This window comes from Melozone crissalis, unplaced genomic scaffold (assembly GCF_028551555.1).
Source record: "Melozone crissalis strain CALT ecotype California unplaced genomic scaffold, PUWL_Pcris_2 ptg000086l_1, whole genome shotgun sequence".
Lineage (NCBI taxonomy): Eukaryota > Metazoa > Chordata > Aves > Passeriformes > Passerellidae > Melozone > Melozone crissalis.
The window spans coordinates 3333921-3349592 of record NW_026535863.1 but is presented as its reverse complement, the minus strand read 5'-3'; the positions used below and the strand labels follow the sequence as shown (position 1 = coordinate 3349592).

Below are 15672 nucleotides of genomic sequence, written 5' to 3'. Positions count from 1 at the left end.
GGCTTGCAAAACCCAAAACCCACCTGCACGTGGAGCTGGGTGAGCCCCTGCAGGATTCCGAAGCTTGGCTGGGGGAAATCTCCCTCCTGCCACGTTGTGCCAGCTCTCAGACACCTGTGGAGCACCTGTGGAGGCTCCTTCTCCTTCTGTCCCCATTCCCACCTGGGTCAGGTGGAGCTGGAAGGTGCCCTGTGGGGTCTGGGGGTGGGAATGGGGGGATTGGGGTGGGAAAAATGGAGAAACTCCTCCCTGGGAGGGTGGGACAGAGCAGCTGTGGCTGCCCCATCCCTGGGCAGCACCTGCTTGGTTGGTGGAACCTCAGGTGTTAACTAACCAGGTGGCCTTTGCTAAATGCTGCTCCCAATTTTTGAAAGATCCCCCACCCAAAGCTTTCTACTGGGGTGGGTGAAGGATACCCTTGGCAGAGGAGCTTTAGGGTCCCTCCCCACCCAGACCATTCTGTGACTATGTCTGGGCACTGAGGTGGGCATTTAATGGGCATTTATATTGCACATTTTACCCCCAGGAGTGACTTTACCTGTGAAAAAAGGGAAATTCTCTTCAGCCAGCAAAGCTTTTTACAGTATCATGATCTTTCTCTCTATCTCTCTCTTTTTTTTTTTTTTTTTAACTGCATTTCCAAGTGTTCCATTGTTTGACTGGAATGGAAATTATCTCCATGCCTAAGTGGAGGCATCCTGCTCCTCCTGGCAAACTGCTCACGTGGCTGCTTCCTAAAGCTGAGCAGGGATTCTAAAATTAGTGTTCCCCACGGTGATTAGGGTCTGTTAATAGGGGATGGTGACTAAGGAGGCGTCACCCTTTAATCCCACAGAGAAATGCCACAATGGGGCCGATCCAGAAATGCCTGGCAATTGGCATTTCTGTGGTGCAGATTTCCTGTGTGACACCTTTGCTCCTCGTGCTGGAGCTGCCAAAATGTGAAAATCTGGTCCCAAATGGGCACAGGGGACGTGGTGGTGGTGGCAGATGCTCAGGTGAAGCCACAGCTGGAGCATTCTCCAGCTGGCAGCTCCAGCAAAGACTTGGCCAATGTCCCCCATTGCAAAGCTGCTCCAGTTGCTGGAAAGGTCATGCATTAAATTACTGTGGAACTGCAGCTTATCTCTAATTAAAAAAAATAATAAAATAAAAGCCAAATCTCCCTGCTTTTCCCCCAGGCATACTTGAGACAACTGGCTTGGAATGGGAGAATGACAGACAGCTCATGCAGGATGAATGTTAAATGATAAATGATAAATGATTTCCCTGTTTTCCCTGGAGATTGATGTTTCCCCCCTCAGGCAGCAGCTCCCAGCTCCTCTCATTCATTCTCATCCTCAGGCACTGCAGAATTCACCAGAGCTGAGCAGAAATCAGTCTCCAGAGCAAACATGGGATATAAACATGGGATATTCCTTTGCTTTCCTGCAAGCCCCAGACATGCGAAACCAATGACCCAAATGCTAAAGGGGAAAAAAAAAAAAAAAAGGAAAAAAAAAAGATAGAAAAATATAGAATATATATATTTAAAATAAAAGTTGAGCAGAAGTCAGTTTCCAGAGCAAACATGGGATATAAACATGGGATATTCCTTTGCTTTCCTGCAAGTCTCAGACATGCAAAACCAATGACCCAAATGCTAAAGGGAAAGAAAAAAAAAGGAAGAAAAAGGAAAATAAAGAAGATATATATTTAAAATAAAAGAATAAAAGTTGAGCAGAAATCAGTTTCCAGAGCAAACATGGGATATTCCTTTGCTTTCCTGCAAGTCTCAGACATGCAAAACCAATGACCAAATGCTAAAGGGAAAAAAATAGTTTTAAAAAATTTTTGAAAAGGAAGAAAAAGGGAAAAGAAAGAAGATACATATTTAAAATAAAAGTTGAGCAGAAATCAGTTTCCAGAGCAAACATGGGATATAAACACGGGATATTCCTTTGCTTTCCTATAACCCCCAGACATTCAAAAGCAATGACCCAAATGCTAAAGGGAAAAAAATTAAATTAAAAACAAAAAAGCAAGAAAAAGGAAAAAGAAGGAAGATGTGTATTTAAAATAAAAGTTCAGTGGCTCTTTGCAAGGTCTTTGTAGGGACAGGCACTCAAATCCCCCTATGGAAACAAATATTTTGCCTTGTTTTTAGAATATAATTATTTTTTTCCAGGTTGGTGACCGCTGTGGAATTTTGGGCAGTGTAGAAAGTAAATGTGAGGCTGTTTGCCTGGCAGTTAAAAATTAAAAGGCTCAGGTGGGCCATTAAAGTGGCAGCAGGTTGGGCACTGGAGTCAGGAGGGTTTGGAGGAGCTGGGGCTTGCAGGAGTGATGGGCACAAATTTGGGACAACTGGAGCTGCCTGTGCCAAACGTGCCCCTCTGCAGCTGGGGGTGAGCAGGGCCCTGTGCCTGAAGGGGTTAAAACTGCTCTGTGCAGGTCACCCGGGTGTGAATGGGTTAATGTGTGCCATTGGGGCAGCATCCAAAGAAAACAGGCACAGGAATGCCCTGCTGCACCTGGGGCAGGAGCTCAGCCACTCCTGGCACCTGGCCCTGCCCTCCCTGGGGTGATTTGGGGCCATGGTGGCACCGTGTCCCTGCCCTGTCCAGGGCTGGGTTTGGGGCCATGGTGACACCATGTCCCTGCCCTCTGCATTTGGGGCCATGGTGGCACCGTGTCCCTGCCCTGTCTGGGGCCATGGTGGCACCGTGTCCCGGCCCTCTGCAAGTCTGGGTTTGGGGCCATGGTGGCAGCATGTCCCTGCCCTGTCCAGGAGTGATTTGGGGCCATGGTGGCACTGTGTCCCTGCTCTCTCTGGGGCTCTGGTGGCACTGTGTCCCTGCCCTGTGCAGAGCTGGATTTGAGGCCATGGTGGCACTGTGTCCCTGCTCTCTCTGGGGCTCTGGTGGCACTGTGTCCCTGCCCTGTGCAGAGCTGGATTTGAGGCCATGGTGGCACCGTGTCCCTGCCCTCTCTGGTGGCACCATGTCCCTGCCCTCGCTGGGGCTCTGGTGGCACCGTGTCCCTGCCCCCTCCAGGGGTGATTGGTGAACATGTGCCTGAACATGTGTGTTAGAAAGGACATGTGTATTAGAAGGAACATGTACCAGAACAGGGATATGTGTTAAAAGGGACATGTGCCTGAACAGGGAGGGACCTGTGTTAAAAGGGACATATATGTTAGAAAGGACATGTGGCTGAACGGGGACAGGTGTGTTAAAAGGGGACATGTGTGTTAAAAGGGACATGTGTTAAAAAAGGACATATGTGTTAAATGGGACATGTGTGCCTGAACAGGGATGTGTGTTAGAGGGAACGCGTGTGTTAAAGAGAACACATGTGTTAAAAGGACCATATGTGTTAAAAGGGACATGTGTGTCTGAACAGGGAAATGTGTGTTAAAGGGGACATGTGTGTTAAAAGGACACATGCCTGAAAAGGGACATGTGCATGAACAGGGACATGTGTGTTAAATGGGACGTGTGTTAGAAGGGACATGTGTTAAAAAGAATATGTGTTAAAAGGGACATGTGTGCCTGAACAGGGACATGTGGCTGAACAGGGACAGGTGTATTAGAAGGGACATGTGTGTTAAAGGGGACCTGTGCCTGACCAGTGCCTGCTCCATCTCTGCCCGTGCTGCAATCCCTCTGCTGCCCCCCATTCCCTCCCCGCTGTCCCCGCTGTCCCCAGCCCCAGGGCAGCCCGGGTGCCTGACGCTGTCCCTCTGTCCCTGCAGACTGCAGGTACACGTGTCACCAGGAGTGCCGCAGCCTCATCCAGCTGGATTGCCGCCGGCCGGGCCAGTGCCAGAGCCAGCTGTCCCCAGAGAGCACCCTCAGGGTGCCACCCTGCAGCCAGGTACGTGAGGAGGGGTCTCAGGGGGGCACAGCCCGGGGGTGACCTGCACTGAGCTGGTTTCCTGCTCCTCAGAGCCCAGAAGTGTCACTGAGGTGTCACCTGCTGCCCAGCAGTGTCACTGAGGTGTCACCTGCAGCCTGGGAGTGTCACTGAGGTGCCCATGAGCGTCACTGAGGTGTCACCTGCTGCCCATGAGTGTCACTGAGGTGTCACCTGCTGCCCATGAGCATCACTGAGGTGTCACATGTAGCCTATGAGTGTCACTGAGGTGTCACCTGCTGCCCAGCAGTGTCACTGAGGTGCCACCTGGTACCTGTTGCCAATTCCCCGAATTCTGGGACTCGGACTGGGAGACCCTCCTGGAGCAGTTTTGTGTCAGGAAACAGAGACCCACTGGATTTTTTTGGTCTTGAGGTTTTTGTTTATTATTATTATCTTATCTAAAGTTTTGCACGCTGTCCCCACCAGGCTCAGCACGCTGGAAAAGCACCACAAAAATGGCCAACAGTCTCTTGGTACAAGGTCTTTAAAACTAAACCATCCAATTAAGAACTGACACCTGGATTATTTTTCCTTTTAACCCAATAACTGATCCCAAAGAGCCCACAATGTGGATTTTTCCACCCAATTACAAAATGCCACCCAAACCCATGAAGAAGAAGGAAGAAGAAGAAACCCAGGACAGCACCCTGTGCCTTCCATCTTGCTTCCATCCACAACATACTAAAAACCCCAAAACCTAAATTTCTCACCAAGTGATACACCTACACTACTCTCTGTAGTTAGTTCTTAGAAGGCTAATTTATTATTTTATGACACTATATTATCATAAAGGAATATCATATTATTTTATGGTAATATAGAATCATAACTATATTGATTATAATTATGATACTATATTATATTAAAGAATACTAAACTAAATTATATTAAACTAAACTATACTAAAGAATACAGAAAGGATATTTGCAGAAGGCTAAAAAGATAATAATGAAAACTTGTGACTCTTTCCAGCCTCAACACAGCTTGACCCTAATTGGCCAATAAATCAAAACAATTCACATGAATCCAATGAAACAATCACCTGTGGGTAAACAATCTCCAAACACATTCCAAAGGAGCAAAACACAGGAGAAGCAAATCAGATAATTATTGGTTTCCTTTTTCTCTGAGGCTTCTCAGCTTCCCAGGAGAAGAATTGTCACAGACATCTTTTATGAAAAATCTTTTCTTTAAGATTTTTTCCTCCTGAGAAGCTGAGAGGCCTCAGGAACAAAATGTAAACAATGGTTATCTGCTGCATTTCCAGGGCAGGAGCGTGGATCTCCAAGGGGTTCTGGCTGCCAGCCCTGTTTTGAGAGTTTCAGTCATCCTGGGGGATGGAGACTCTTCAATCCCTGTTAGGACGTGCGCTAATCCCAGGCTTAACTCCGGAAGGCTCAGCTTGGCTTTAATCCTGCACTGTCTGGGGTGGCTGCGTGGGTGGCACGGGCTGCAGGGCCAGGGAGGCTCTCACCAGGAGGATGGGATGGGAGAAGTTCAGGAGACCAGCCTGGAGTGGATCAATACTGGGATGGAGCCTTTTCAGGCTCTGTGTGCTTTGGGAAACGTTTGGAGCAGCTCTGCAGGGACGTGGTGGAGCCACCGAGGGTTCAGAACATGAGTGCATGTGGATGTGGCTCTTTGTGACCTGGCTGGAGTCACCATGCCTGCAAGGGTTCAGAACATGAATGGAGGTGGCTGGGATGGAGCCTTTGCAGGCTCTGTGTGCCTTTGGGAAGTGTTTGGAGCAGCTCTGCAGGGACGTGGTGGAGCCACCGAGGGTTCAGAACACGAGTGGATGTGGCTCTTTGTGACCTGGCTGGAGTGACCGTGCCTCCATGGGTTCAGAACACGAGTGGATGTGGCTCTTTGTGACCTAGCTGGAGTCACCAAGCCTCAAGGGTTCAAAACATGTAGGTGTGGCTCTTTGTGACCTGGCTTGGTGGCTGTGGTGGGATTCACTCAAAGGGCTTTTCCAGCTTCTCCTCCTCCTCCTCCTTCTTCATCTCTTGATGAAGGTGTTTTGTGCTTCTGTGTTCTGTCCCTCATTCCAACCCCCTGTTTATGCCCCTTTTCGTGGAAGACCCTGATGTGCTCGTGCAGAAATGGAGATTGAAATTTGCACTTTTCCAAAGGCAAATATAGGTTTCTGTTTTGGTGTATAGGGTTTGGTGTTCATCCATCCTTTGCTGGCCAGCTGCTGCTCAGAATAAAATGATCAGGGAGGATGGGAGGGGAGAAGCTTCAGGAGGCCAGCTTGGAGTGGAGGTGGCTGGGATGGAGCCTTTGCAGGCTCTGTGTGCTTTGGGAAATATTTGGAGCAGCTCTGCAGGGACGTGGTGGAGCCACCAAGAACTCAGAACACGAGTGGATGTGGCTCTTTGTGACCTGGCTGGAGTGACCGTGCCTCCATGGGTTCAGAACACGAGTGGATGTGGCTCTTTGTGATCAGCTGGAGTCACCAAGCCTCAAGGGTTCAAAACATGTAGGTGTGGCTCTTTGTGACCTGGCTTGGTGGCTGTGGTGGGATTCACTCAAAGGGCTTTTCCAGCTTCTCCTCCTCCTCCTTCTTCATCTCTTGATGAAGGTGTTCCGTGGTTCTGTGACCTCTCCCTCATTCCAACCCCCTGTTTATGCCCCTCCCTGTGGAAGACCCTGATGCACTCGTGCAGAAAGGGAGATGGAAATTTGCACTTTTCCAAAAGCAAATGTAGGGTTTCTGTTTGGTGTGTGGGGTTTGGTTTTCATCCATCAGAATAAAATGATCAGGAGGGATCTGAGGTGGGATGGAATTGATTCTTCCTAAATAATGCATTCCAAAAGGGCTCAGAGTGGGTTCTCCAGGTGTCTGAAGTTAAATTTGTGTGTGGTTCCACCTCCTTTGGATGTCACTGGGCTTCCCCCAGCAACGCTGGGCTCTTGGAAAAATGAGAAATTCTCATTTCATCCTCAGGGCCATCAGCCCATTCAGGGTTATTGATGGCCCCAATAACAAACAGGGATCCTGTGCTTGGTGGCCATCCATCACCCTGCCAGCTGTCACCCTGGGGAGGCAGAGCCATCCTGGGCCAAGGAGACAAAATGTCTCTGCAATCCCAGCAGCAGCAGCAGGCAGAAATCCATCAGCCCATCCCAAAGGCCTGCCTGGGGATTGCAGGGATGCTCAGGGGTCCCTGGGCTGTGGGGGCTGATTTGGGGGTTAATGAGGGTAAATGGCTGCAGTAAAGCTCCATCATTCATTATGGATAATCAGGCAAAAATCGTTGCCAGCTTTGCGTGATCTGAGCAGGCAGCTCCAGCTCCTGGAGGGTTTCTGTTGGTCAGGCAGGCTTTGCTGCTGGGAAGGAGGAGGATGGAGGGAAAATAATGTCAATATTCCAGTAGGAGACTAATAGGATGCCTGATTACACTGGCAGGAGGGGAAGAGGCCTGAAAACACATTAAAAAATTAAATAGCTGGCATAATTGGAAGTCATTAAATCATATTACCAAAATTAAGCAAAGTGGAAGCATCAGAGAAATAACTATTTTAATCTCATCTATTTAAAGACTGTTACCAGGTAATTCCAGGCATTCATAATTTGGGCTTTGATCCAGTTCAGTATTTAGGAGTGTTTTACATTTGGGTCCCTCCCAGGGTGACATCCAGACTCTGCTGAAGGTGCCAAAATCCTCTGCAAAGGAGCACCAGGGTCTGCTCTGTGGGTCTGGGGGGGCTGATGTGCAGGGAACCATTGCATGGAGCTGCTGCTGAACAGAGGGGTCAAAATTCTTGGGTTTATTTGGCTTTGTTGTATTTCTGATGGAGCTGATGTCCCAGGAGCACCAGGACTCTGATCCCTGGGTCTGGGGGGGTGATGTGCAGGAACCATTGCATGGAGGTGCTGCTGAACAAAGGGGTCAGAGACATTTGGTTTATTTGGCTTTGTTGTATTTTTGATGGAGCTGATGTCTACAGGGAATAAATGAGGGATTCTTGGAGAATCCAGAGGTTTTACCCTGGTTCCACTGGGAAACTTCTGGGCTGATGCTTCATGGAAGACCCCAGTGCTGCTGCTGCCAAGCCTCACTTTGTGCTGGAGTTGCACATGCTCAATTTAAGCCTCTTTCTCCTCTAAATTCATCCCTGTGGAGCAGAGGGGGCTGTGCTGCTGCAGGGACACACTGCCGCCATAAGAACGTGGCTTATTTATTCCCTCTGTAAATAAAGCACTTGGATCCTTGCCTTCCTCTCCCTGGGATGCAGATGTTGCCAGCCTTTCCATCCCCATTGGCATTCAGGGGATGCTGCTGGGGTGGGCACGGAGCTCTCAAAGCTTTGGAGCAGTTGAAGTTCTTCAGCAGATGCAGCTGGAAGGGTTTGGAGCAACATCTGCAGCGTGTCAGGAGGAGAGGTTGTGGTGCTGGGTGGGAAGCCAAAACCGTGCTCCTTCCCTGGCTTGTGGGAAGGTCTTGGAGCCCTGGAGGAGTAAGATAAGATGAGATATTGGGAAGAAATTAATTCCTTCCTGTGAGGGTAGGGAGGCCCTGGCACAGCTGTGGCTGCCCCTGGATCCCTGGCAGTGCCCAAGGCCAGGCTGGGCATGGCTGGGAGCACCTGGCACAGTGAAATTGTCCCTGTGGGGAGCAGGGCCCTTCTCCTGCCCAATAAATCAAAACAATTGGCCAACAAATCAAAACAATTCACATGAAACCAATGAAACAATCACCTGTGGGTAAACAATGTCCAGCCACATTCCAAAGCAGCAAAACACAGGAGAAGCAAATCAGATAATTATTGTTTTCCTTTTTCTCTGAGGCTTCTCAGCTTCCCAGGAGCAGAATCCTGGGCAAAGGGATTTTTCTAGAAAATATGAATGTGACAGCCCCACAAACCCCAGTGATCTCCACCAAGCAGGAAGGTCACAGCTGCTGGAAAAGCAGCACCCAGGGGCTGAAGCTTCTTTCCAGTCAAAGCTGCCTGAGGCTGGGTGCTGAAATTGCTCCAAAATCAGTGGCAGGATGGAGCCCTGGAGGAGCAGGATGAGATATTGGGGAGGAATTCCTCCCTGTGAGGGTGGTGAGGCTCTGGCACAGGGTCAGAGCAGCTGTGGCTGTCCCTGGATCCCCGGCAGTGCCCAAGGCCAGGCTGGATGGGATCTTTCTCTTCTATAATATTTTTGTTCTCATCTGATTCATTCCTTCACCTTCTGCTCCTTATGGAAGCACGGGGTTCCTATTCCTGGTTTGTGGGCATAGCTGGGATAGCCTGGGACAGTGGAAGGTGTCCCTGCCATGGCATCCTGTGGGGAGCAGAGCCCTTCCCCTGTGATCTCCCCCAAGCAGGAAGGTCACAGCGGCTGGAAAAGCAGCACCCAGGGGCAGAAGCTTTTTTCCAGTCAAAGCTGCCTCGGGCTGGGTGCTGAAATTTCTCCCACTGCTCTGAAATCCGCTGCAGGATGGAGCCCTGGAGGAGCAGGATGAGATACTGGGGAGGAATTCCTCCCTGTGAGGGTGGGAGGCCCTGGCACAGCTGTGGCTGCCCCTGGATCCCTGGCAGTGCCCAAGGCCAGGCTGGATGGGGCTTGGAGCACCCTGGGATGGTGGAAGGTGTCCCTGTGGGGAGCAGGGCCCTTCTCCTGCCCAGCCCCACAAACCCCAGTGATTTCCCCCAAGGACGAAGGTCACAGCTGCTGTAAAAGCAGCGCCCAGGGGCTGAAGCTTTTTCCTGGGCTGCAGTCAAAGCTGTCTCAGGCTGGGTGCTGAAATTGCTCCAAAATCAGCTGCAGGATGGACAGACACCCACTTGAGATGGTCCTGGCACCCCGAGGGGGTCTGAGCTGCATCCCCACCACCCCAATTCCCTCTTTGGCACCTCCCGGGGATGCTGTAGCCGGCACGGAGCACCCGCATCCCCCCGTGGCCCCGCGTTTTGCCTCTCCACGGTGCCGCCAGAGCTCCCAGGCGAGCCGGGGCCGAAACTGCGAGCGGGGCCACAAATTGTGCAAGAGGAAGTGGCCGGGCTGCGGCAGTGCGAGGCGAGGGCAGGAAGGGGAGGCGATGCTGCCGCCGCTGCCGGTGCCGCTGCCGGTGCTGCGCGGGCACCCCGGGAGCGGCGAGCGCAGCGAACCGAACCGAACCGAACCGGGAGCGAAGCGGGAGCTCTGCCCCTTCCATGCTGCGCAGGGAGGCGGGTGCAGGAGGCGAGGCGAGGCGAGGGAAGGGTTCCCCGGCGAGCAGCAAGAGCTGGGCAGGATGAGCAGAAGGAGCTGCCGCAGATGAGCGGCGAGCCGGGGATGTGAGCGCGGGGCTCGCATCGCTCCCCCCCGGCTCTGCCCGGCTCCCGTGACCATGAGCAGCGGCTACTGCAGCTTGGATGAAGACCTCGAGGATTGCTTTTTCACGGCCAAAACCTCCTTCTTCCGCAGCGCCAACAGCAAGGTCCCCGCCAAGGTAACGCGGGGATGCCGGGGATGCCGCACCAAAAATGAGCTGGGACAGGAGTCAGGCACAGGAGGGGTTCTGCCCTCTCCTCTGAGGGTTTTCTGCCTTTTCCAGGCCGGGTTTCCCCGTTCCCCGGGGATCCACGCTGCTCTAGGGGTGTTTTTTCATCTTTTTTAGGGCCCTTGCAGAATCTGCACCGAGCATGGAAATTGCACCTGTGGGGTGGATAGGAAAGTTCAGGGCAGGATTAATCTGTGAGCTGATCGGCACGGTGGTGGATGTGGTCCTTTCCTGGGAGCTTAGGTCTGTGTGTGTCTGCCTTGGAGAAGGACGGAGGGTTTGGCTGGGCAGTGTTGCACCCGGGATGAGATTTGTGTCTCGGCAACGTTCACGGCGCTGCTTCACAGTTTTTAAATGTCGATTAAAAAAACAAAAAAATTTAAAAAATCCTTGCCGTGAACTTTGGGGCCCCAGCTAGAGCTGAGCATAAAAGGAGAAGGTGCTGCTGCAGAAGTGGGAGTTTCACACGGGAACAGGAGCCCTGCAGCACACAGAGATCAAATCTGGCCCAGGGAGAAGCTTTTTCACTTGAAATCCTCCTGCAAACCACCAGCACATTGGTGCACCCCAGCAGGTGCTTTGGGGTCCCTGCAGCAGCTCCAAGGGCTCTGCTCGGGCAGGGGGGGCTGCTCTGCTCTGCACAGGGAGCTTCAGTCAGCTGGGAATTTTATTGAATTTCTCTGCAGAAATGGTTTAGGACGGGATATTCCCCGCTAGCCAGCAGCTCCCTCTCGCTATGATTAACAGACACGTACTGCTGGTTTCTAAATGTCATTCGATGATTCATTTGTGGAGGAGATGGAGGAGATTGGGGTGCTGGTGCAGCCAGAGCTGCTCTGTTGGAGCCAGGGCACTGCAGATCCTGGGGGAGCTCTGGAAATCAGCCTGGGGCTGGGGCTGACTGGGATTTCTCTCTCTCAGAGGGGTCAGGGGCTGCTGCAGCCCCTTTGTGCCCAGCTCCTCACCTGGCTGAGAGCAGCGTGGGTGGCAGAGCTCAGGCTGCCTCAGAAGATGGAGCCTCGCAGGGCTTTGGTGGTGTGGGGAGGAAATGGTTCCTGTGCATGAAGAAAACAACCCCACACCGAGCTGAGCCCAGCTGGTGTTGTGTAATGGGGCTCTGTGAGGAGGTGGATTCTCACAGAGGTGGAAACCACGCTCAGGCCTTGGTGGAGGGTGATTTTGGGGGTGTTCATGGCAGGTTTGGGGTTGGTGGTGGAGCAGGTCCTGCAGGAGGAAGAGGTGGTGGTGGCTGACGTCTCTCTTGGGGTTTGATTCACTCCCTGTCCTCTCTTTTCAACTTGGCACCTTTAATTATTGAATGTGGAACATTTCCACCCCTGCAAGAGCTGTGTGTGACAGCAGCTCTGTTTTTCACCACCTGCTCCTGGCCACAGGGTGGAAACCTCAGCTGAGAGCCCAGGGTGAGTTCTGCTGGTGGATGTGTCTGGGAATGGTGCTGATTGTCCATCCTGTGTGCCAGGAGGGATTGCTGAGCCCAGGGCAGGGCTGGCAGGGGGCAGGAGGGAGATAAACCTGGATAACTTAGGGACACACGTCCTGAAAGACACAGGAAACGTCTCTGGGGAGGAAATGAGGTGTGGGTGGGCAGGAGGGGACATGAGGCCACTGCAGGGCGCTTAAGGGAGGGGGATTTGTTCTGCAGGATTACAGAAACCATTTTTGTGATTGAAACAACTGCATTAGTCTGAAGAGCCTCTTTCTAGGAATGCTGTAATTCCTTTTTATTTCCAGAACCATCAGCGAAACCACTCTTCATTAGCAGAGAGCTGGTTTAGATCTCACATGTGTGACCCCGTCCCTGCAGATCCATTACTTTGCATTTTTTGGGCCTCTCCAGCTGAATGGCTTCAGTGGCTTCTGCCTGAATCCTGATTGCTTAAAACTCTGCAGAATTCCTCCTGGAGCTCTGCATCAGTGCCTGATGAGAGAGAGGGAAGGAAAGAGGGAATGGGGAGCTCAGGAAGGGCAAAACCCAAGCAAAGGTTGGATGGAGGCATCTCCAAGATCCCAGCCAGCCTTGCCCCACATTGCCAGAGCTCAGGGCAGGTTTGTGGGGTGCAGGGTGGCAGCCTGGGCATGGCCAGCCTGCTGCAATGCAGAGCAGCTCCAGCCTGGAGCCCCCCTGAGATGCTGCAGCTCCCTGGGAGGACCTTGTCAGCTCTCAGTGCTGAGCTGAGATGTGGCAGGAAAAAATCGGTTTCTAAGTGAAATCTCCATGGCAATCAAAACACTGAGCCCATCTTCACTTGCTGTAACCTCTCTGAAATGCAGCAGCCATCCCTCTCCCCTCTCTGCTGCCTTTTGCTCTGAGCCCCAGAGCGAACCACAGCCCCTCATCTGGATTTCCCAAAGGGAGGGAAATGTCGGGGGTATTTAAGGTTTATTTGGGGATTTTTTCAGTCCAGATCTCCTGTGTGATTCTCCCCCCTGCCTGTCTGTGCTGGAGCAGTGGATCCTTCTCCAATTGAGTGCTGTGAACCCTGGGAGTGGGTGTTGAAGGGGTAGTGTTGGGTGAATGGAGAGCTCTGTGAGAGCAGAGATGTCCCAGCTCTGGTGACAGCCCTGTCCCCAGTGTCCCTGAGCTGCCACCACTCCCTGCTGCAGCTGGATTTACAGATCTGAGCTGTTGGTTCTCACATTTGTGACTCAAATCTGGAGCATTTACATTTATTTCCAGTGTTTGTGGTCACAGGTGATGCTGCTCTGAGCTGCAGCTCCACAGCCAGGGACGCTCAGATGTTCTTCTCCAGCCTTTGTTTTCTGGTGTTTTTAAGACAAATCCTTCCTTAATAAGCAGAAAAATTGAGGATTGATGGCCCAGCTCATAAAATCCCTTCAGAGGAGATCTCTGAACAAGGAGCCAAAGGGAGAGCTTGGCTTTGGGAACGCTCTGGTTTGTCCCAGCCTGGCTGGTGGAAAGGAGGATGGAGCTGTGCCCGAGCACACCAGGGAGGACTTGGCCACCCCTGCCTGAGATCAGAGTGCCAAGAATGTGGTGAGGCTGGGCCAGAGCCATCCCCAGAGCTGTGCTCTGCACATTCATTAATGAGAGAGCTGGGCAGGAGAACTGGCTGGGGGTGAAGGGCAGGGTTGGGAACCCGGGGCCTCTAAGGATGGTGGCCCTGGAGCAGCAGGGATGATGGCCCTGGGACTCTAAGGATGGTGATCCTGGAGCTGCAGGGATGGTGTCCCTTGGAGTCCAGGGATGGTGTTCCTGGGGCTGCAGGGATGGTGGCTCTGGGGCTCCAGGGATGGTGGCCCTGGGGCTCTAAGGATGGTGGCTCTGGAGCTGCAGGGATGGTGGCCCTGGAGCTGTAAGGATGGTGTCCTTTGGGCTCCAGGGATGGTGGCCCAGGGGCTGCAAGAAGATGGCCCTGGAGCTGCAGGGATGGGAACCCAGGGCCTCTAAGGATGGTGGCCCTGGAGCAGCAGGGATGATGGCCCTGGGACTCTAAGGATGGTGTTCCTGGGGCGGCAGGGATGGTGGCCAGGGAGCTGCTGGGAGGTGTCTCTTGGAGTCCAGGGATGGTGTTCCTGGAGCTGCAGGGATGGTGGCTCTGGGGCTGCAGGGATGGTGGCCCTGGGGCTGCAGGATGATGTTCTTGGGGCTCCAGGGATGGTGTCCTTTGGGCTGCAGAGAGAAGTTCCTGGGGCTGCAGGGATGATGGCCCTGGAGCTGCAAGGAGATGGCCCAGGGGCTCTAAGGATGGTGTCCCTTGGGCTGCAGGGATGGTGTCTTTGGGGCTGCAAGGATGGTGGCTCTGGGGCTGCAGGGAGAGTGGCCCTGGAGCAGCAGGAATGGTGGCCCTGGAGCTGTAAGGATGGTGTCCTTCAGGCTCCAGGGATGGTGGCCCAGGGGCTGCAAGGAGATGGCCCTGGAGCTGCAGGGATGGGAACCCAGGGCCTCTAAGGATGGTGTTCCTGGAGCAGCAGGGAGGAGTTCCTGGGGCTGCAGGGATGGTGGCCCTGGAGCAGCAGAGATGGTGGCCCTGGCTCCAGGGAGGTGGCCCTGGCTCCAGGGATGGTCCACCTTTGTCTGTCCACTCAGACTTTCTGCCTCTGCTGCTTTCCCATGCCTGGTGAAGCCCCAGTTCCTGAGCTGCTGGTCCTCCAGGCTGTGACCCCACAGCAGCTCCTGCAGTGGGGCTGTGCTGGGACAGCTCCTGGGTCCCACCTGGAGCTGTTATCCCCAAAACCAGAGCCCAGTGAGGTGCAGAGCTGCTGCCTCAGCTGCTTTTACAAGGTTTTTAAGTTGAGAGTTGACTCCAGAAGGTGAGAGGCTGTAGGCAGGGTGCTCTTTAAATGTGGGGTGTGTTTCTCCTGGCATCCTTGTAAATGGCAATATCTGTCACGGGAGGTTTCCTTGTTGCCTCTCTTGGCCCAGAACTCCTTTGAGAGCTGTCACATCATCTCGGTGGCCCCTGGGCTGTCCTTGAAAGCCTGGCAGGAGTTTACAGCCCATTAGCAGAGTGCTGGCTGCACAGAGGGGGCTGAGTGGTGGATCCTGCCCAGCCCCAGGCCATGGGCTTTGTGTGCCACGGTGCTGTCCCCGTCCCGGGCAGCCTTTGTCCCGTGGAGCATCAGCCCGAGTGCAGCTGCGGCTGCATCGCTCCTGACCATGGGGATTTCTTACAGCTGAGCAGAAATGTGGGATGGGCAGGGCAGGGCACAGTGGGTCCTGTGCTGCTCGGGATCCCCTTTTCCCTCTCTGCCACACCAATGTCGTGTGTCCATTCTGGCAGTCACACCAATGTCCTGTCCCCTTTCCTCTGGCTGCCACAGCAATGTCCTGTGTCCATTCTTTCTGCCATACCAATGTCTTGTGTCCATCCCTCTGACTGCCACACCAATGTCCTGTGCCCATTCTGGCTGCCACACCAATGTCCTGTCCTGTGCTGGTCCCTCTCTCTGCCACACCAATGTCCTGTGCCCATCCTCTGGCTGCCACACCAATGTCCTGTGTCTGTCCCACTGCCCAGGTGTCCCCAAGGCAGCCTGAGCTGTCCCATCCCTGTTTTCCAGGCAGGACAGCTGCAGGCCCAGCAGGGCTGAGGTGCAGATCAGAGATGAGGTTTTTGTTACCAGCTCGTTCCATCCTGTCCCTGTACCACAGGAAATGTGGCAACGGTTTATGGTTAAAGCTTCTGTTTTTCTTCCTTTGGGCAGAATTGCAGATTCTGCAGCAGAAACTTTGCACAACCGGAGGTTGGGGGTGATTTGTGAGGAGCAGCAAGTGGCTGATCTGGTTATGCACTGCAGTGCTTCAAT

The 15672-nt window shown here is 53.0% G+C and overlaps 1 protein-coding gene across 2 annotated transcripts in view; it reads left to right on the top strand.

Annotated features, from left to right (window-relative positions):
* The window catches only part of RASSF5 (Ras association domain family member 5), a 35443-nt gene that overhangs the window by 9287 nt on the left and 10484 nt on the right, over positions 1 to 15672 (top strand). Inside the window, exon 2 of one of the 2 annotated variants that reach the window (XM_054290826.1) lies at positions 3737 to 3858. In XM_054290826.1, coding sequence (XP_054146801.1) covers positions 3737 to 3858 — 122 coding nt within the window. Of the gene's footprint in view, positions 1 to 3736; positions 3859 to 9955; positions 10333 to 15672 lie in introns of those variants that run through there. The other variant, XM_054290827.1, reaches the window with a different exon arrangement.